At 31.6% G+C, this 18303-nt stretch overlaps 1 protein-coding gene across 1 annotated transcript in view; it reads right to left on the reverse strand.

The window, feature by feature from the left end:
* Positions 1-18303, reverse strand: part of LOC125051888 (aryl hydrocarbon receptor) — an 89117-nt gene that overhangs the window by 2769 nt on the left and 68045 nt on the right. The window contains exons 3-8 of the mRNA XM_047652500.1: positions 8077-8165; positions 6721-6810; positions 2574-2783; positions 2135-2322; positions 851-957; positions 257-398 (exon numbers count right to left, since the gene is read on the reverse strand). Of these exons, the coding sequence (XP_047508456.1) occupies positions 257-398; positions 851-957; positions 2135-2322; positions 2574-2783; positions 6721-6810; positions 8077-8160 (821 nt within the window). The 5' untranslated portion in view covers positions 8161-8165. The remainder of the gene's footprint in view (positions 1-256; positions 399-850; positions 958-2134; positions 2323-2573; positions 2784-6720; positions 6811-8076; positions 8166-18303) is intronic.

The raw sequence follows: 18303 nt of genomic DNA on the forward strand, positions 1-18303 counted from the left end.
TGTTACAGTAACTTAAGAGTGTTTATAAGTAATTATTTACTTTTAATTAATGAGAAAGAGAATGCTTTGCTAATAACCAAATCGCTTGGTTTTCAACCTTCCTTTACCTTGGTACCCTTTGATAACACGCTACACGAAAGTTCTAGGTTTGATTCCCAACGAAACAATAGGTTTAATGAACATCCCATTATTATTATACTCCCTAAATGGGTTCCCTAGATACCTATTTGATTCTCTTCAAATAAAATATACTCACATTAAAGGCCTATGCGTGCTGATAACAAAATCCGGTTTCGAGTTCTTATATACAAGACGTGAAGACGTCTGCAGCCATTGCCACTGACCATCTTTCGTCTGAAACCTGTACGCGATCATGCCTGATGCTCCGGTTTTTAATACTGAAAAGGAATATTTTATTACATAACCATTATTGTATTAGCGTTAAGCTTATGACTAACGTATAGGGTTACAGGCTGTATTTAATATATGCAGTTAAAACAGTGAAATCTGGTATGTATTAATAATGTGTTAAACACGAAAAGGGAAATTATTTGTGTATAAAGGAAGCGATAAAAATCAAGTACAAAAAATAGGGTGTAGCACCATTGGATATTGTATAAAAACATACTGGCGTTATCTCTGTTTTGGTATACGTTTTTAAGTAAATACCATAGAGTTATAGGGTAAGAAGCGTGCAGAAATCCTAGGAACAGTGAGGTCGCTCCGGGAAGCCTGTGAAGTGCCCAGGAGACTTCTGTGCTTCTGGAAGGAGCTAGGCTGGCTAAATTAGCCTTACTTAACGCACAACGGACCAATTAAGTGTCTAATTAAGCAGGTAAGAAGCACTTACATTCTTGATGCGCACTCGCAACGTAAGCCAGGTCGTCGTAATGTACTAAGTCATAACCACCCATATTTGCAAGCTCGGCATCTGTGTATCCTAGAAGCATTTTCCCTCTGAAACAAATTATAATGTAATTATAACCTTATTTGTTCCTAGTAAGGCTCTACTAGGAACGCTATTCAAATGTCTGATATGGTATTTTTAACATTTCTGATACTTTCGCCACGTAAAAATGTATATACTAATATTTTTTATTTATTTATTCATATGACATATGAATTTCGGCTGTACCAATTAATGTTTCTTTCACAAATGCTGGTGAATAAGAGACATAAGTCTACGACTAAAAAATGGCTGTGTACAAAGAACGCGGCTCACCTATTTGCGTTTAAAGGAAAATAACTAATCTAACATAAATTTGCGGCCGAGACACAATAAATTATAACGATTTTGGATTATCATTCTCTCTTCTTTTCTCTATAACAAAATCTCTATAAAACTGGGTCCAAATTCACAAAAACCCAGGTTTTAAAATATCGCGTTTATTGAAAGTCTCCATATTAACCTTGAATTCTATGATTTAAAATTTACCTACACAAGGACATCAAAGGTACATCTAAATAAAAATATTTTTTGTAAAGGTACAAAACAATATTCTCATAGTGGAAATATTTTTTACGTCTAACTATCCATAATGTTATTGGTCACGCCGCACGTATTTACCAATTATACATTTTGTATGGGATACAGTTTATTTCTATGTTCCGTATGCTCTTTTGTGGTCGGTGCTTTTTGTGGCTTGCGGTTGATACGTGAGACTCAAATGTTATATTAATTTTGACAGCAAATTTTCAAATATGGCATATGCTATTGGATATGCATATTAATCTGGAATAGCTATTCGAGAATGGGCACTTTCTCTATTTGTTATAACGCTTGCTTTGCAAGAAACACGACAAAGGTTTAGCTAATTGTAAAACCGTTTATAAAAAACGGGTATTTAAAAAATCTTCAAAAACGGTAAAAAAAAAATTAATTTCTGAAGAATATTGTTTACTTCCAGACTAACTAAATTGAATATTACCGAAAATTATAATAATACAAGTAAACATTATTTATTTTAAATTTTTATATTATTAATCAATACATAGCTCAAGTCGGTTCATATAAGTAAGTGCCTGTAGTAAAAATGCGATTACTGCGCATCTAATAACTCTGGTTAACTTATTAGGATTTAACCCTTAATGGGTTTACATAAAACATACAAATATATTAAAGATATATACATACCTTTGATCCATTGAAACTAAAGCGAGATCTAACTTATGTTTGCTCTTAAACATGACTTCTTTTTGTGGTATTTCGAGTAAACTTGGAGGTCCGAACGGTGCGCATATTGCGAATAGTGCTAATGGCGGGTCTTCAGTTTTTTTATTCTGACCATGCAGTACCTTTATTCTTCCTCGGATATCTAACCTCTGAAAAGGATTTGAGTTTAGAGTAATTTAATCTCACATGTCAAGTTTGTTGATTTGTTGAAATACTTCATAACGGTGAAAGGCCGTTTATCCACATAACATAATAAGAACTAAAATATGGTTTACCACTAATTTCTCATTGGAGTTCAAAATGTTTGACTAATTCCTGTCCAACTGGCATTCCAAACCTAAGTGACTCCAAAATAGATACATCTAAGTTCTACTTTATGTATATTATATTATTTACTTACAAGAAATCCACTCGTATTATCCAGTAAACACCTAAACCGCACTGTAAAACTTCTTTCAAGTAGATGAGCCCTTTCAGGCCTCAAGACGTCTTGAAGGGTCAGATTATTGACTTCCGGCTGAAGAAAAGAATTCCATAAGAGCTGCCTCTGAAGCTCTTCCCGATCTTCGGAATGTACCAACTCGTACACCGATTGGTGGACAATATCTGACTGGAAATTAGATCATTAAGAATACTGAACTATTAAGTAATATTTATACTTAAAAATTAATTAGCTATGGACTGGCTATATGCCAGCAAAAGTACTAAATAAAAAACCAAGTAGTGATAAAATAATATCTCGATGTGAGAATTAATAATCTATGATCATGGGATAACTCGGTTGATTAAACAATAAAGTTCTTAACCATTGCATAATCTGATTCAAAAACAATAAATCATCTACATAATCAAAATAACAAGATAATTATTTGATAAACCGTCTAAATAGTTATTCATCAGTGTAAAAAGAGCAAGTCATAACTGAACCGTAAATCAATAAACATCAATGACCCTAAAATCGATTTGAAACCGATCATTAAAGAATCATCTGTAACGAAGATGGATATGTTAATTTTAATACAAAACATCTATTAACAACCTTGACCCCTTGACATACGGGTTATATTACTAAGAATATTGGTAAATACCGATTTTAACACATCGTTCAACAATGTATAGTATAAACAGTGTGAATAATGCGCCGACAACAAATGATCCAAGTACAAAACTAATTGATAATCAATGGGGGGGTTGTGCAAGGCGCAAGTTTGGGTCCCCTAGTTTTCAACTGACATGTAAATGAATCATAAGCGTACCGAACGTAACCTAAGGCTAACATAGATAGTAAGGGTCCCGTAATGTTTGTATGTGGGTTCGAACATATTGCAATGGCATTAAATGTCAGAGGATGATGATTTGTTTCATAATTGGTTTTTGTTCAATATTTAGGGGTAGTCGTTAACTGTTGCAAAACTTTTGTTTATTGTTCCAGCAATTGTAATATTTTTTTATGGTTATATTAATGGCTTTTTATGGCTCTTTCCAAAGAACGTGCAGAACCGACTTAAAGGCGTTAGGATAATAATCTTGTTTTTCAATAAATATTAAAACAAAATCATTACAATATTATGAAGACATTTAAATAACAGCTACTCTCGCCGCATTCAATTCAAAGTAAAAACAAATGTTATTCTGTATTGTATTTTCGTGAATATTTTAAAACAAAGGAGTAGTTATGGTCAGTTAATTCTAAGGGCCGGTGAACTATGCATTAGGGTGTAACGTAGTACGATCGATGGTGCCACCTGGTGAGACAGCTTGGTAATCTACCGACCCCTGCTCGAAACAGAGGGGTGCGAATTATAGTAATTTTTAAATAAACTTATTTTAGGGATCTTTTATGGGGCTATAATGGTATGAAAAGTTAAAAAAGTATTTTATTACTAAAACAGTAAACGCAGCTTGACTTAGCGGAGATTTTCCTTCTAAAGTAAAAAATATACATGAAACTATTGGTATCAAAGTGTAATGCGATACTTTATTGAAACTTGAGGCACTGTATTAATTAGCTTAACTAAACACTTCCTTATTACACCTACATATAACACTTTAAGATTTAAGTTACATAAAGGTACTTAAGGGAACTTAATTGCTCGAAGTCGATTTGGCATTTGTCGCTCATTACTCCATGTCTTAAATGAAATCGATTCTAAATCGATACGGACATTCGAGGTTAATCAAAGTCTATCGATTACTCGGCACGTGCCATGAGGAAGTATTCACCCGATTTAATGATTTCGAAATCGATTAACTTTAATCGCAACCCACCCCTACGTGGTGCATAGATTAAAATGTCACACAGATGCTCCATTAAAGCGTTGAATGCCAAATGTGCTTAAAGTTGGCAAGCAAGGGAAAATCTTTGTAGTGATAATGTAGACTGTATGTAGTAAGTAGTAAGCCACCTATGCTAGCTGGTCATACTTAATATTGCAAAATGTATAGTTGCTTTTTCAAAACAGGTTTTATTCTATTCTTTCTGTTTTACATAATTTTGATTGATGTAAGATAGAATCCATACAAAAGTTAATAACATGGACGTAAGTAGTGAACTTTTGAATAAATCGGCCTAGAATGAAGCCATAATAGGATGAAGCTAATTGCTCTCTTGTTTAAATCAAAGTGTCTTAAAACGAACACATTATTTCATAAAATATACATAATTTACTGTTTGTTTAAAAGTAATTTCACTAAGTTACAGTAAGTTAGTAAACTAAGGCGCCCTAGATTGCTTTTACTGTTTTTGGGATTTCCCGAAGTGCATACGCGAAAGTTCACTGGCATAAACATCAGAGTTTACGTACAATATATGACAGAACAATATCTGTGAAATTATTCTTTGCCCTTATGTTGCAGGTAAAATTTTAGATTCGACACAAAACAAAAGCAAACCAGGGGTTGAATAAAATTTATACGATTGTGAACTGAAAGTTTTATGGCTAGGGTTGGGAGTGGGCCAAACTTGGGGTTTCTTGTGATAGTCATAATTCATTTCAGCTTTATTAGCCGTAATGCGGAGGGTTAACGACTTGTAATGCCAAGTTTTTTGTTCGGCTCATTATGGATTTCTTAACTAGGAAATGGAGGTGACGTAAAGCCTGTGACTCAAGGGTTTCTTTATATTAGATGAAGTGTTTGAAACCTAATTTTGTTGAAAGTTCATAGGAATTGGACGTGACTATAAGCTTCATTAAAATATAAAATCGCTATAGATATTCATTATGTAATTAAAAAAGAGCATAATTAAATTAAGCTTAATTATTATAAAAACAAAAGTGGGTTTGAAAGATAAATGTTGTAGATATGTACTCTGTCTACCTTTGTTAACGATTTTGGAGTTTTTACTATCTTACCCTTAAAGATAAATCTCGTTAAAACCTTATAATACTGATCAATAAGTATCCCTCTCCTTTCATCACCAGGTGAACAGAATTTGATAGAAAGAGACTACGAATTCTTTAAATTAAAACAGTATAGTTGAAATGATTTAGTTTTTGTTGGATATTTAAAAAAAAACCATGCTGTGTAGTCAAACCATCTAAACCAAAAAATCCCCCGAAATAAACTTCCTCATATATTAATTAATTATTCAAATATCCTAATTTTATTTAACAACGCGAAAGTGCTATATTATTAATCAACTAAATAATATCGCAGCGGGTTAGTTACGTACTTCATAAAAATATTAATTACTTCGATAAGTACTGGGTCTTAACTTTATTAAATCGCCAATTTTATCGTTCAGGGGGAAATTCGTGGTAATTACGAAAATATTTACATGTTGTCATGAAATAGACGAAATAACGAGTGAAGAGAATTTTATTAAAATAAAATCGATAATTGGGGAACGAAAATTTTGTCAAATATTGTTACATCAATCCGATAATTTTCTAGAGGATTTTTTCCTAATATGTATAGATCACAGAAATGTATATCGTACGAATGAATAGTTCCAAATACAGCCAAGGATAGCTGCTTAGGTATTCCATACTAACATTTCATTACTAAGGAATTTTACGTGCTGTCAATGTTCGATGATTAAAATCACTTTATATTATTGTGTAATATGTCCTATAAAATATTATTTTTATTGAAAAAAAAACCCTTAATATTAGGAAAATAGTAGTCATTTACCCTTTATATCCCGTGAAATGTAAATGTAATGGTGTATCTATTTCATAGTACTCAACATTACCACAAATATTTAAAGTAATGCGTCCTTACACTGTCATAACTATTTAATACTAAAGCGGTGTCTATAGTAATTTATTTATTTGTCTTAGGGTCCGTTTCACAATGTATAGATAAAGTACCAAATAGCTATGCAACACATAAATTATTTGGAAGATAAATTGTGATATTTGACACTTCATTGGACTCATAACTTATGATGGACTTTATATGACGAATAGCTATCTGACAGTCGTGAAACGCATAAATAGTGTTTATCCTACCAAAAAGTAATAAATAGCCAATTTGGAACTTATGTAGAACTTATCCGTACATTTTGAAACAGATCCTTAGTAATGTAAACAAATGTAACAAACCTGATGGAATCCTAAATAGCTCTCGATGCTGTGCGTCGCAAAGAACACCTCACCCTCACACGTCAGGATCATAAGGAAGCCGTTGAGTGCCTGAAAATTTAATATTTCTAATAAATAAAAATCTTTTGTACTTCTATAAGCATTCGACTTAAAGACGCAATGTCTTTTAGTGTTTTTTTTAAAATTATGAAAATTTTAAAAGGAATTATTTTAAAAAGTATTTTTTTTTTTTTACAATAAAGTTTACAAAAAAAGAGTGCGACTTTACATGAATTACAATCTAGCCTATACAATAATTATGGCTAATAAGTAATATTATTTTGACCTAATTTTCTACAATAACTTAAACTAAGGTAATGTTCATTAACATTCTTAGTGTTCTATAACATTTTGACACTATGTTCATATGTCCGAGATACCGCACTTGCACTTATATTCACTACACTTGGTTCATTAACTCAAAAGGTTTAGTTCTCTTTAGGCGCCTTATAAGAAGGCCATTTGCGCCTTATTATTTATATAGATCTGAGACACGTTAAACGTTGTTAGGCATTTAGAAAAGATTTGAAGTTCGCCTTACATTAAATAGCGAGCTTGAAAAATTCTTTTGTTGTAAAAACCCGTCATTATTGTAGCCGAGTTCAACCATTTTATTTATTTAATGTATATTAATTAATTTTACTAATTTATTGGAATCTTTAAATACAGCTCTAAATCTTTATTTCTGCATAACTCGATAAGTCATAAAAGTTTCGGTAAGCCTAGTAGCAAATTACATGCAATGCTCTCATTGACATCTCCACCGGTTCATAAATCGCTCGACAATAAATCTATAGGTGCTGTAGGCTATAAATAAAACCTCCACAATATTTCACGTTGCGCGAGCGCACTGCGTTTAAGATATGCGATACGATTTTAATTTAATCGTTATTAAAACCTCTTTTAACCTCTTAGTTACATAGGTTTGCAAAAAATTACCGTGACCAAGTTATGACGTGCTTAATTATTATCTGTGGTTTAAATATTGCAAAGTTAACATATAGTTTAGTAACACTATATTTTACACTTTTAATAAGGTTCCATTAACGCGAATTTATTACTTTATTTACTTAACTCGGCGTTTCAAGTAAAGACCTAAAGGGTAGACGACATTTTGAATAGCGCAAAACTAATATTAGAAATTAAATATTTCTCGGCATGCTTTTTTCAACATTCACTATATTTTGTATATAGCTTTATTGGATATAAATTTATAGAAACTTAAATATAGTTTTCGTCTTAAATTTTTGTACATACTAGACATTTGCAAAATTAACATTTTTAGATAGATGTAATTCGATAAAGTAGTAGGTATACCTGCAGAAACATCTCCCCGTCTGGCATGATGTGGTCATAATGATCCCGTCTGTGTGCGTGAAGATCCTCCTTCTCCTTGTGCATGACAACTGTAACATATGTTTTGTTAAATTTTCAGATCTTGTCACCAGTATAAGTTTTCTTAACATTGGAGCAGTAGGTTAGCTTAGAAATTCACAGATTAATTAACATTAGATTTTGCACCATATTTATATATAGGTTAACTAGAAATGTAATCATTAAAAAGGACCCAAAAGCAAATAGATATAAGAACCATTAAACTGAAGGTTAATGTAGTAAGAAAATATTTTTAAACAAATCTTGAGGGTAGTACGCGGTTGTATACATTTTCAATGCGGAGAACGTAACATCGCAAATAGTTTATGGTTAGAATGTCTTAAAAATATAAAATCTCCGACGACACTACAGTCACAAGTAGCAAATACAGACTACGTAAATAGGTATTTCCACCCCTAGTGGGCGTGTTATAAGCGACAAATCCCATCTCTATAATTGAATAAGGGTTGATCTGCCCCTTACAGCATCGCAACACGACACTTGTATGAAAATCACGCCCGCCAATCACAGGGTAGCTATAAAAAGAGAAATTTCATGTGTGGCAATATCTTTCTTGTTAGAAATAATTGTGTCAGAACATAAGATTTTGAAAGACGACATTTCGTTTATCTTAATATATATAAATTACGTGTCACATTGTTTGTCCGCTATGGACTCCTAAACTACTTAACCGATTTCAATCAAATTTGCACACCGTGTGCAGTTTGATCTAACTTAAAAGATAGGATAGCTTACATCTCAATTTATATCCGCAATATTATTTTATTGCAAATTATTTGTTAATTATTTGATAGTCACAATTCTAACAGATGGCGCTGTGTTGAAAGTACCAACGTTTCAAATAAGCTACAACTTATTTATTTATTTAATTATAAGTAATCTTACAGCTAACATACATAATATTACAAAACAAACACTTAGACAGTACAAAAATCCAAAACACCACAAAACTTAATGGCATTACCACCAATAAAGCATGGTGGTCCTCATGACTGGTGTTCTCCTACCGTTTCCCTTGAATAGCAACGCTTGGCCGGTCTGCTAGCAGAATATATAGTGTAATCGTTACGTATAGGAACTTCGGAATTATGTCTGATTAATTTTTCCTATCTAATAAATTCGCCAAAACGATATTGAATCCTATCTGATTTATTAGTATTAAATGTTCCTAGTACTAAGTTCCGTGACTACCCACCATTAGTCATAAAATATACAAATTAAATAAAATTTGTCCTGTCAATATTAATCTAAGTGAAAATCAAACTGTCTGTTTGAAATGGCGATCGGTGTAATTTAAGTTTTCGCTTTCGGGTTCACAAATAAAGGATAGTGTTGGCCGTTCCGATGGCCAATTACTGGATACGTGGGACACACCATGTGGCGCTAGGGATGTGCGATTGTATCGATGATATACAAAAATAGATCGTGTTAATTTGTCTTTTACACCAAGCAGAATTTTGTAAACGTAACGCTTGCATTTAGACCAAAAGGTTAAAATATCACGCAAATAATACGATAACATTTTAGTTAGGACAGGTTTGAAATAAGAAGAAATGGCCGCTTAGAATATTATATTAAATTATATTTACTAAAATTAAAAGTAGTAAAAATAGTATGTAGGTAATTAACAATAGCATTATTTTACTAGACACTATACTAAAAATAGTGTCTAAAATAGCTAGCGTTTATCAACTTAAATCTCTCGTTTTCTAGATTTATTGTTTCCGATGCGATCAAGATAGTCGATATATCGATAACGAAGTCCACGTCACTATTTCTCTTATCGGCATTAAAATCGTCATTATAGCACTATCGAACTTTTTTCAATTGAATATTAAATCTACTATCTTTAAAGGGAGTTTGTATTTGGTGCCATCAATTATTTATTATATAATTAAATAATATTTAGACCAGAGGTGGATATGAGTTTGTATGGCAAAAAGTATTTTGTCATATTCTTGCCTTAAAATATGGAAAGAGGATTTAGTATGACCTTTAAGACGGGACTAATAAACTAATTATTAAAGTTAAAAATCGCTCGCATTTGCAAAGTTCATTTAAGCTCTGTGTACAATGACTGTTACACTTGGAGTCGAAGATACTCTATGAGTGTTAACCACTAAGCTATGGAGGTGATATTTTACGATATGAGAGTAGATAAATAAATGTTTACATATAGCGTGCTCAGTGTCACAACAATAAATATTTATATCGCTAATTACACGCAAGTACATGATGCTTAATGAAGGTGTAATGTTACAATGTCGCGCGGAAATAGATGGGGTTTTTACATGTTTTTATTAGAAATTTGGTATAATTTTTACTATATTAACATAGATATCAGACATTTAACTTGTATTTTATTTCCTGGATTCGCAAACATTGTTGCTGCAACAGTCCCAAAAGAATTCGACATTATGATAGATAATGATGATGATATTAATTTATTGTGATGGATAATCACAGAATGACAGAAAAATGACAATGACAAACTAATAGGAGAACACAGAGCAACATTATATAGTTTAATTGTTTTATATATTAGTAATCTTAATTTCTATATTTAAAACACCATCGTAAACGCTCTCAAGCTTAAAAACAAATTCATCAAAACTATTCCGAGATGTTCTATTCAATATTAAATCGTCTAAACATACATTTGACGCCTTTGGAGTCTTATCACGTGTCGTTTTGGTATCTGTTTCTCTTTTTATATTAGGTGTAGCATCCCAATTCGAATGTCAATGTCAGACGTCACTATGCTATTTAATCCGTTTCTGACATTTGTCAGTGATGTTGTGACATTAATTTCATTTAGTGTGGAATTGACTGTGAGCAGATTTCTCCCGTCATCGCCAGTTCCTTTGGCCTAATTGGGCATTTATATAAAACGGTAAATAGATAAATTATAGATTTAAGGGCAATATCATTATATGCGCTTGTTTATACTACGTAAAGTAGGTACTTGATTTTTAATCTTAATCTACTGTAAATATAAAAATCCTTCAGAATTAACAATAATGTAACGTTTTTATATTGTTGGTGTAATTTATGCTTTTAGGTCATTACATGAGTGCTTGGTTTTTCTATTGTGTAATAACAACGAAATGCAATTTGTTAAAAGTGCAAACTTTTCTTTGTAATTTTTCAAGGAACCTTTATTTTGCTTTACCTTGATTTAAAGCTATCATTAAAGTAATTGTTAAGGCATACGTCTAATTACTATTTAGACCGTTCACTCTGGTTACAATTGCGTTTGATTACAATAATGTTTTTATTTATTCAATCATTCAATTAAGCCAATACGAAAGTCAATAAGTTTTATATTGTCCAAAATGTCTATATTGAAGTGTTATTAAATAGATATCAATTTTAATTTTAAAATGATTTGTCTGTTTTTATTATCACAATTTTTTATAAGATTCGTGCATTTTTGATGGCGTTTCCCTTGGCTACGATTCTTAAGTAGTTAAGATTGAAACCCACCGTAAAAGGTAATGAATGAGTCTCATATAACTTGTAATGAATATAAATATATTTTTTGGAGTTACTAAATGGCAAACATATTTTCTAAAAAATGCTTAGGATATATATAAAAACAATTTGAAAACAATGCACTTACCTATCCTTATACGTACGGTATTATTCATGCAATACATTATAATAATGCACTTATTAATAATTCTTAAACGCATCTACGTATTTTAATTTTTTGCAGCACATCTATTAATATTCATTATTTTTTTACAATCAATCAATGAGAATATAAAGGTTTTTCTATCAAAAATTCCCTAAAAAATAGTTATTCGACAATACTAATGTCTCAAATATTGCAAATCTTAGAGATGGTAGATTCTAACGCGGTAACAGTTGATAATAATGATACGTTACGAAAATGTCTTTCATTAATTTTGGCTCACGTCGAAAAAAATAAGGCATAATTCGAAAAGAAGCATTTTAGGAAATCGCGTTTAAAGATTTTCATTTGTTCCGGTATATTTTTTGAATAAAATTACTTTTATTAAAGTCATAATTATGGAATTTTACAGATTTGCATTTTGATGTCACTAAAGGGAGCTAGGAGGAATAAAGGAAATTAAGAACAGTTTAATAAACACTATAAATTACGATTGATTAAAAATCGGGCACCACAAAAAACTTTAAATTGGGCACAATATGTGCCCAATTTAAATACAAAAAATATTTCAAAAATTATGTACCTAATATACAGAATAATTGCTTGTAACGGCTGCAGTTTTCGGAAATATAATTAATTAGATACATTTTAATATATCGTATCAAATACGAATTAAAATCTCACTTTATCCAAAAATCGAGTTAGGTCCTTTTAGCCAAAAACAACTTAAATATTAAAAGAATGATTCGTTTTCATTATTTATTGAGTTATTTAAATATTGCGAAATCATTTTTCAGTGTGAAAAACTTTCTTATAAAGCCAGTTATAATATAAAACCCGTTACACTAAGTTCTTTTAATACCCTATTATTTTCCTCTGCTCACACTCGTGCAATCTTAACTGCTTAACTGCTATTATTTTATAGTTCTACGTCACGCACTTCTAGTTAACTTTAGTTCGTACCTAATAATTAATTAGGCCTTCGGCATAATTAAAAACCGATACATTTTTCAGTTGAAAAATGTAATGACGTTTACCGCCAAAAAGATAAAAAAAATGTATGACGTCACGAGTCAGATTTTGGAACTTTCTTTGTTTTTATAATGTTTCCGGTTTCGCAATCGAAAACAAGTAATAATAAAACTAAATTATTATTCAATTCAAAATACAGACACTAAACAAAGACACTAAACTATAATTTCACACTACCATACTGTCACTTCTCCATAAAATCTTCAAAAAACTGTCTGTTCTACCATAGTTCATTATATTTTTTTTTTTTGGAGTTAATGGCCTGGTATCTAGACCTTTAGGCCAAGTCTTGAGTATTTTATTATTTAACATATCACTCAGGCGGCCTATAGTTCATCATATGAATCATTTGGCCATAGATTATAACACGAACAAACAAAATAGATTATAAAGTATTCCTTCTTCGCCTCGCTGGTCAAGGGTGATATACCATGACGCGTGCCATATTGTAAAACGGTTGTAACAGCTGTTTAGATACGTTTTTAATTATTTTCAAATGATAGTTTTTTGTTTTCGGCCAGTTTTTAACTTAGCACCTTGGGCTATCTGTGGTTTATGAGAACATTTTTTTATTTAATGCTGTCAACTTTTGCTTAGTAATAAACGGTTTAATATGACTTTTAAATTGAACGTAAGTCTCATATTACTATTCCATTAGATAAATAAATATTAAAAATTGTAAATGCTGTATGAATAGTAAAAAAAATAATGCATTATTGATTAGATACAAGTCTTTGGATTTACATTTCTGAATGAATGAATGAATTTATTTGCGTCAAAAATGTAACTTTTTCTCTTACATATTGAGATCTAGAATTTTCTTATTATAATCAGAATCAGAAATCAGAGCAAGAAGATTTTGCACATTACGAATGAATAAGAAAAAGACAATTGTTATAGAGTAAAATAAAAACGGCTGTCATACTCCAGTATTAGAAAGTTTTGTCTTTGGGTTTAACGTGAAATAAAACGTCCAATATATTTTGAACAATAAAGTAAATCGCGTGCATCAGAAAAGTTTTCGTAAATGTGATTCAATCTGTGACATTTAAAATTCGAACTTTCATCTATGGAGTTTAGACTCCGAATATACGAACTCTATGGTCATCGTGACTATTTTAATCTGTATCAGTACACGCGACGGTGTTCGTTCGCGCGCAATGTCAACAACGTTTTAACGCTTGCCGACTGCTTACAAAGCAACCTAATTAGACATTCAAGGGTCACCTTAGTCTTGGGGGAGTTAATGTTTGGTTATAAGAGTTCCTAGTCGAGTTAAATGAATATAGGTGACAATAAATTTGCGTGATATTAAAAAAAAAATATGTTTCAGAAACTAGAAATTCCTATAGATGAAGACTTGAGACTGGCCCTAAGAATCTGGAATCGATATTTAAGGTCACATGTTGTACAGCCTAAGATAAACAATAAGTAAATGAGATAAAAACAATTATCTAGTATAATATTTTAATAATCAATTATTAGACTTCGAATATTTACAATTTTAATTTTTAAATGAGCATAATAATAAGTAATGAGCAGTATTGGCCTAGTTGCTTCAGCGTGCAACTCTCATACCTGAGGTCGAAGGTTCGATCCCCGGCTGTGCACCAATGGGCTTTCTTTCTCAGGAAAACATCGTGAGGAAACCGACATGTCTTAGACTCAAAAAGTCGACGGCGTGTGTTAGGCACTGAAGGCTGATCACCTACTTGCCTATTAGATTTAAAAATGATCATGAAAAAGGTTCAAAAATCTGAGGCCAAGACTTAAAGAGGTTGAAGCGCCACTGATTTTCTTTTTAATTTTTAAGTATCGTCAAGACACAGTTTACAAAACTATTGTTTGGTCTATGAAAATAAAAAGTAATTACCAGATATTACGAAAGCATTTTTTATATTTTTTTCCGTTTTTTATTAAAACTCTAGTACAAGACGACCAAACCTAATTAATCAATGGTTCGTTGGATATCTATATACCACATTAATTCAAAACAAAAATGATTTACTCATGATTTTAATCGCCCTTACTAATTTTCAAAGTAAACAAATCTGTAAAAATCCCATGACTTTATAAATCACCGACAAATGATGTCTTTATACGCTTTTTAAGGTTAACACGATAAACAGATGTAGCGCAACGGGAAAAGTAATAAGTGTGAGCAGGATAGAACTATTTTCTTATTTCGTATTAATTAAAGTGAGTACGCGCACTAAATCATTGGTTGTCGACGCTCCCTGTGGGAATCCTGAGAGTTATAGATCCCTTTATTCTAAATTTACAATTACAACTTTCTTGAATATTTTAAAGTTTAAATTGTTCTCTAGAGTGTGAGGATATTTGAAGAATTCAACACAAATTATGTCTAGTATTTGTTCGATAACCATTTTCAATTATATTTTAAAGACAACCTATGCGACATTAGTTAAATGGTTGAAATCTAAAGTTCATGTAACAGCTAGTTAATTCGTGAACGTAAAAAAGAAATTTTCTATTTATTTATTTATAATGCTGACAAACACTAAGAGGGTTCAGAAACCTACGCAACTATTGTTATATAAGTGTCTATGTATTTATTATAGTACAGTGTTTCTCATCTCACGTCTCCAACTTTCTTTGAAATAATATAAACATAAAGATAATATTCAAAGCCGAGTCAACAACCTTTCAAGACATTCGCTTTTATTTCACACATTGATATTTTCTTTAGATAAAACATTTTATTGATAATACAGTTGTTCAAAGTAATGCATTAAACAAACTAATTACGAACGTCATACGTTCCGTTCATCAAAATAGATTATCTATGCGGTTACGCCAACTGTCATGAGTGTCAGTTGCGTGAAACGAAACGTCATGGGCACGGTAATCGCGAGATTGGCTGATAATATCGGACTGTCATATCGCTCGGACGTGTGGGGGGCTAATTCAATATTATGCTAATGTTGCAATATTTTTTGAAGGGAACTGGTTTTTTATCAATACTATTAAAAGTTATTGTGTAAATAATTATAGAGATTTTACAGTTCCAAAAATTTACTAGTCTTAATATATATAAATTACGTGTCACGTTGTTTGTCCGCTATGGACTCCTTAACTACTGAACCGATTTCAATCAAATTTGCACACCGTGTGCGGTTCTTAAAAGATAGGATATAGCTTACATCTCAATTTATTCCCGCAATATCTTTTTATTGCAAAATATTTGTTTATTATTTGATAGTCACAATTCTAACAGATGGCGCTGTGTTGAAAGTACATACCGACGTTTCACATAAGCTACAATTTAATGGCATAACCACCAAAAAAGCATGATGGTCCCCATGACTGGTGTTCTCCTACCGTTTCCCTTGAATACTACTTTGTAATATGTATAACTAAAACCTTAGCCACAGCAACGCTTGGCCGGTCTGCTAGTAATTTATAAAATATATTTTTACACAACTTTTTCGGACCCTATTGCTCTTAGCAAATATTAAATATCAGTTTAATATCAAACGTGATGAAACAAAAAGTATCGAGTAATTAATTAAAAAGAAGTGGCCGGGAGAAATATTTCGCTGCGCGAGATTGCGTCGGTCCATTTAATTGATACGGAGGAAAGGAATCCGAGTGAAGAAACGGTCGTTAGCTTATCACAATACTGATTTCACACCGTATGTACTGTGGACAGGTGTTACATGGCGACTAAGGATTACAGGAAAAATGTCAAAGACTGTGTCAAATGCCACTGTCATATCCATTGAAACAAAATTCGCAATGGCCAGTACTAAAAAATAATTTATAAGAGTGATAAATATATGAATCACACAAGATATAAAAATATAGATGGCATTTTATACATCTCTTTCGGAGAGGTATTTTACAAATTACTGTAAAAATAACGTACGAATATATTAATGTAATAGATTTTATAAAGCAACGCCTTTTCAGTAATCTTGTTAAGTAGAAGCAGATAACACGGTAGTCTTAATCCAATCAGCCTGTGCACCAATCCCAGCTAGTCGTAATAACAGTGACGGGTTATGACATATTTTGCCTCCACCCATATTATAACTGGCTTCACAGTTACATCTTTCTTAAGGTTTCTTAATATCTACGTACATACGTTAAAATAACTCTTTTATCAATATATTTTTATAGAACTGACATAGTTGCCCCGTTCCATAACTTCTACCTTGAGACAAATGTGCCCGACCAATCCCAGAGTCATTCCTATAGTTTACTAGACAATTACTACTAATTTTCAAAAGTAAACAATTCACAGTTAAGACCATATTGACATTTTACTTACTAACACGCCACACGTGGTAAAACGCAGGCCAAAGAGAAGTAGAAATAACTTTACCTCCAAACGAACTTCAAAAAGTAATTAATTGTATTCTTAAGTTGAATTATGAAACGATAAGTGTTATTAAAATCCAACAATTGAAGTCGCAATTAAGATTTGTGTCAGGTGTGGCTTTTTAATATATCGCATTGAAATAATAATGACGCCATGTAGCCCCAGCTTGTACAACAGAAGTCCTGGTCGGGTCACGCGTCTCGTAAAAATAAAACAAAAAGGATTGCATTAACACAAGTTAAAAGTTTTTTGTGTTTGCTTTATTCCTCACGGATATAGACTGATTTGCTTTATGCCTGTTTTAAATGGCTTATTTTTCACATCGCATTCAAATGACGTATATTTTATTTAAATTGATACGTTATTCATGAAACATTTTTAAATAAAGCTCTATGGTTACGCGTGTAATGTTAAGCTGGTGTGATTATGAAATTACGAAATGAATTGTATTGTACTACAAATTAGGGATTTAATATTCACTATTTAGTTAGCCAGTATAACTGAAGCATTATGGATAAAGAAATATTGGAATCTTAGTAAGGAAACTATTGATTATTGACGTGGGACAAAAGACATTACTGTATTTATTTCATTGATTTTAAGAAACTTACACTAACTACCAAGCTACGGAAATGTGTAAACATGCAGACTATTATATATTTCTTTACAACGTATGCTACAAGGTCTGAAATGTTGAGTCTATAGTAAAATGTTCTTCCTTAGGAGTTAACAGTAATTAAAATGAAACGGTAAATATGCAGCTTTTTTGCATCGGAGCTTTGTTGGTTACGGTCGAGGCGTTTAGATTAATTATCTTTCATTTTTATCCATTCTTTGAAGAAAACATATTCTCCCTTATTCATACATGTTGTTTAATGCATCTTAAAATTCTCGTATCTTATTGCAAATTAATATGTAATGTTTTATTTATAATATAAATCCTGAAATCGTTAGATGATGAGACATGGAAACTCCAAGATTTAGGATAAAATTTAGAGTCAAGTGAACTTAATGATAATTGTTTATTATGATAACTATGTTTGAACTCAATAATTATTTATCAAAAAGCGGGCTTTACATTCCCTAATATATCATTCTAATGATGTCATCCACAAAATCAACAAAACAAAACGCA

Source organism: Pieris napi, chromosome 8 (assembly GCF_905475465.1).
Source record: "Pieris napi chromosome 8, ilPieNapi1.2, whole genome shotgun sequence".
Lineage (NCBI taxonomy): Eukaryota > Metazoa > Arthropoda > Insecta > Lepidoptera > Pieridae > Pieris > Pieris napi.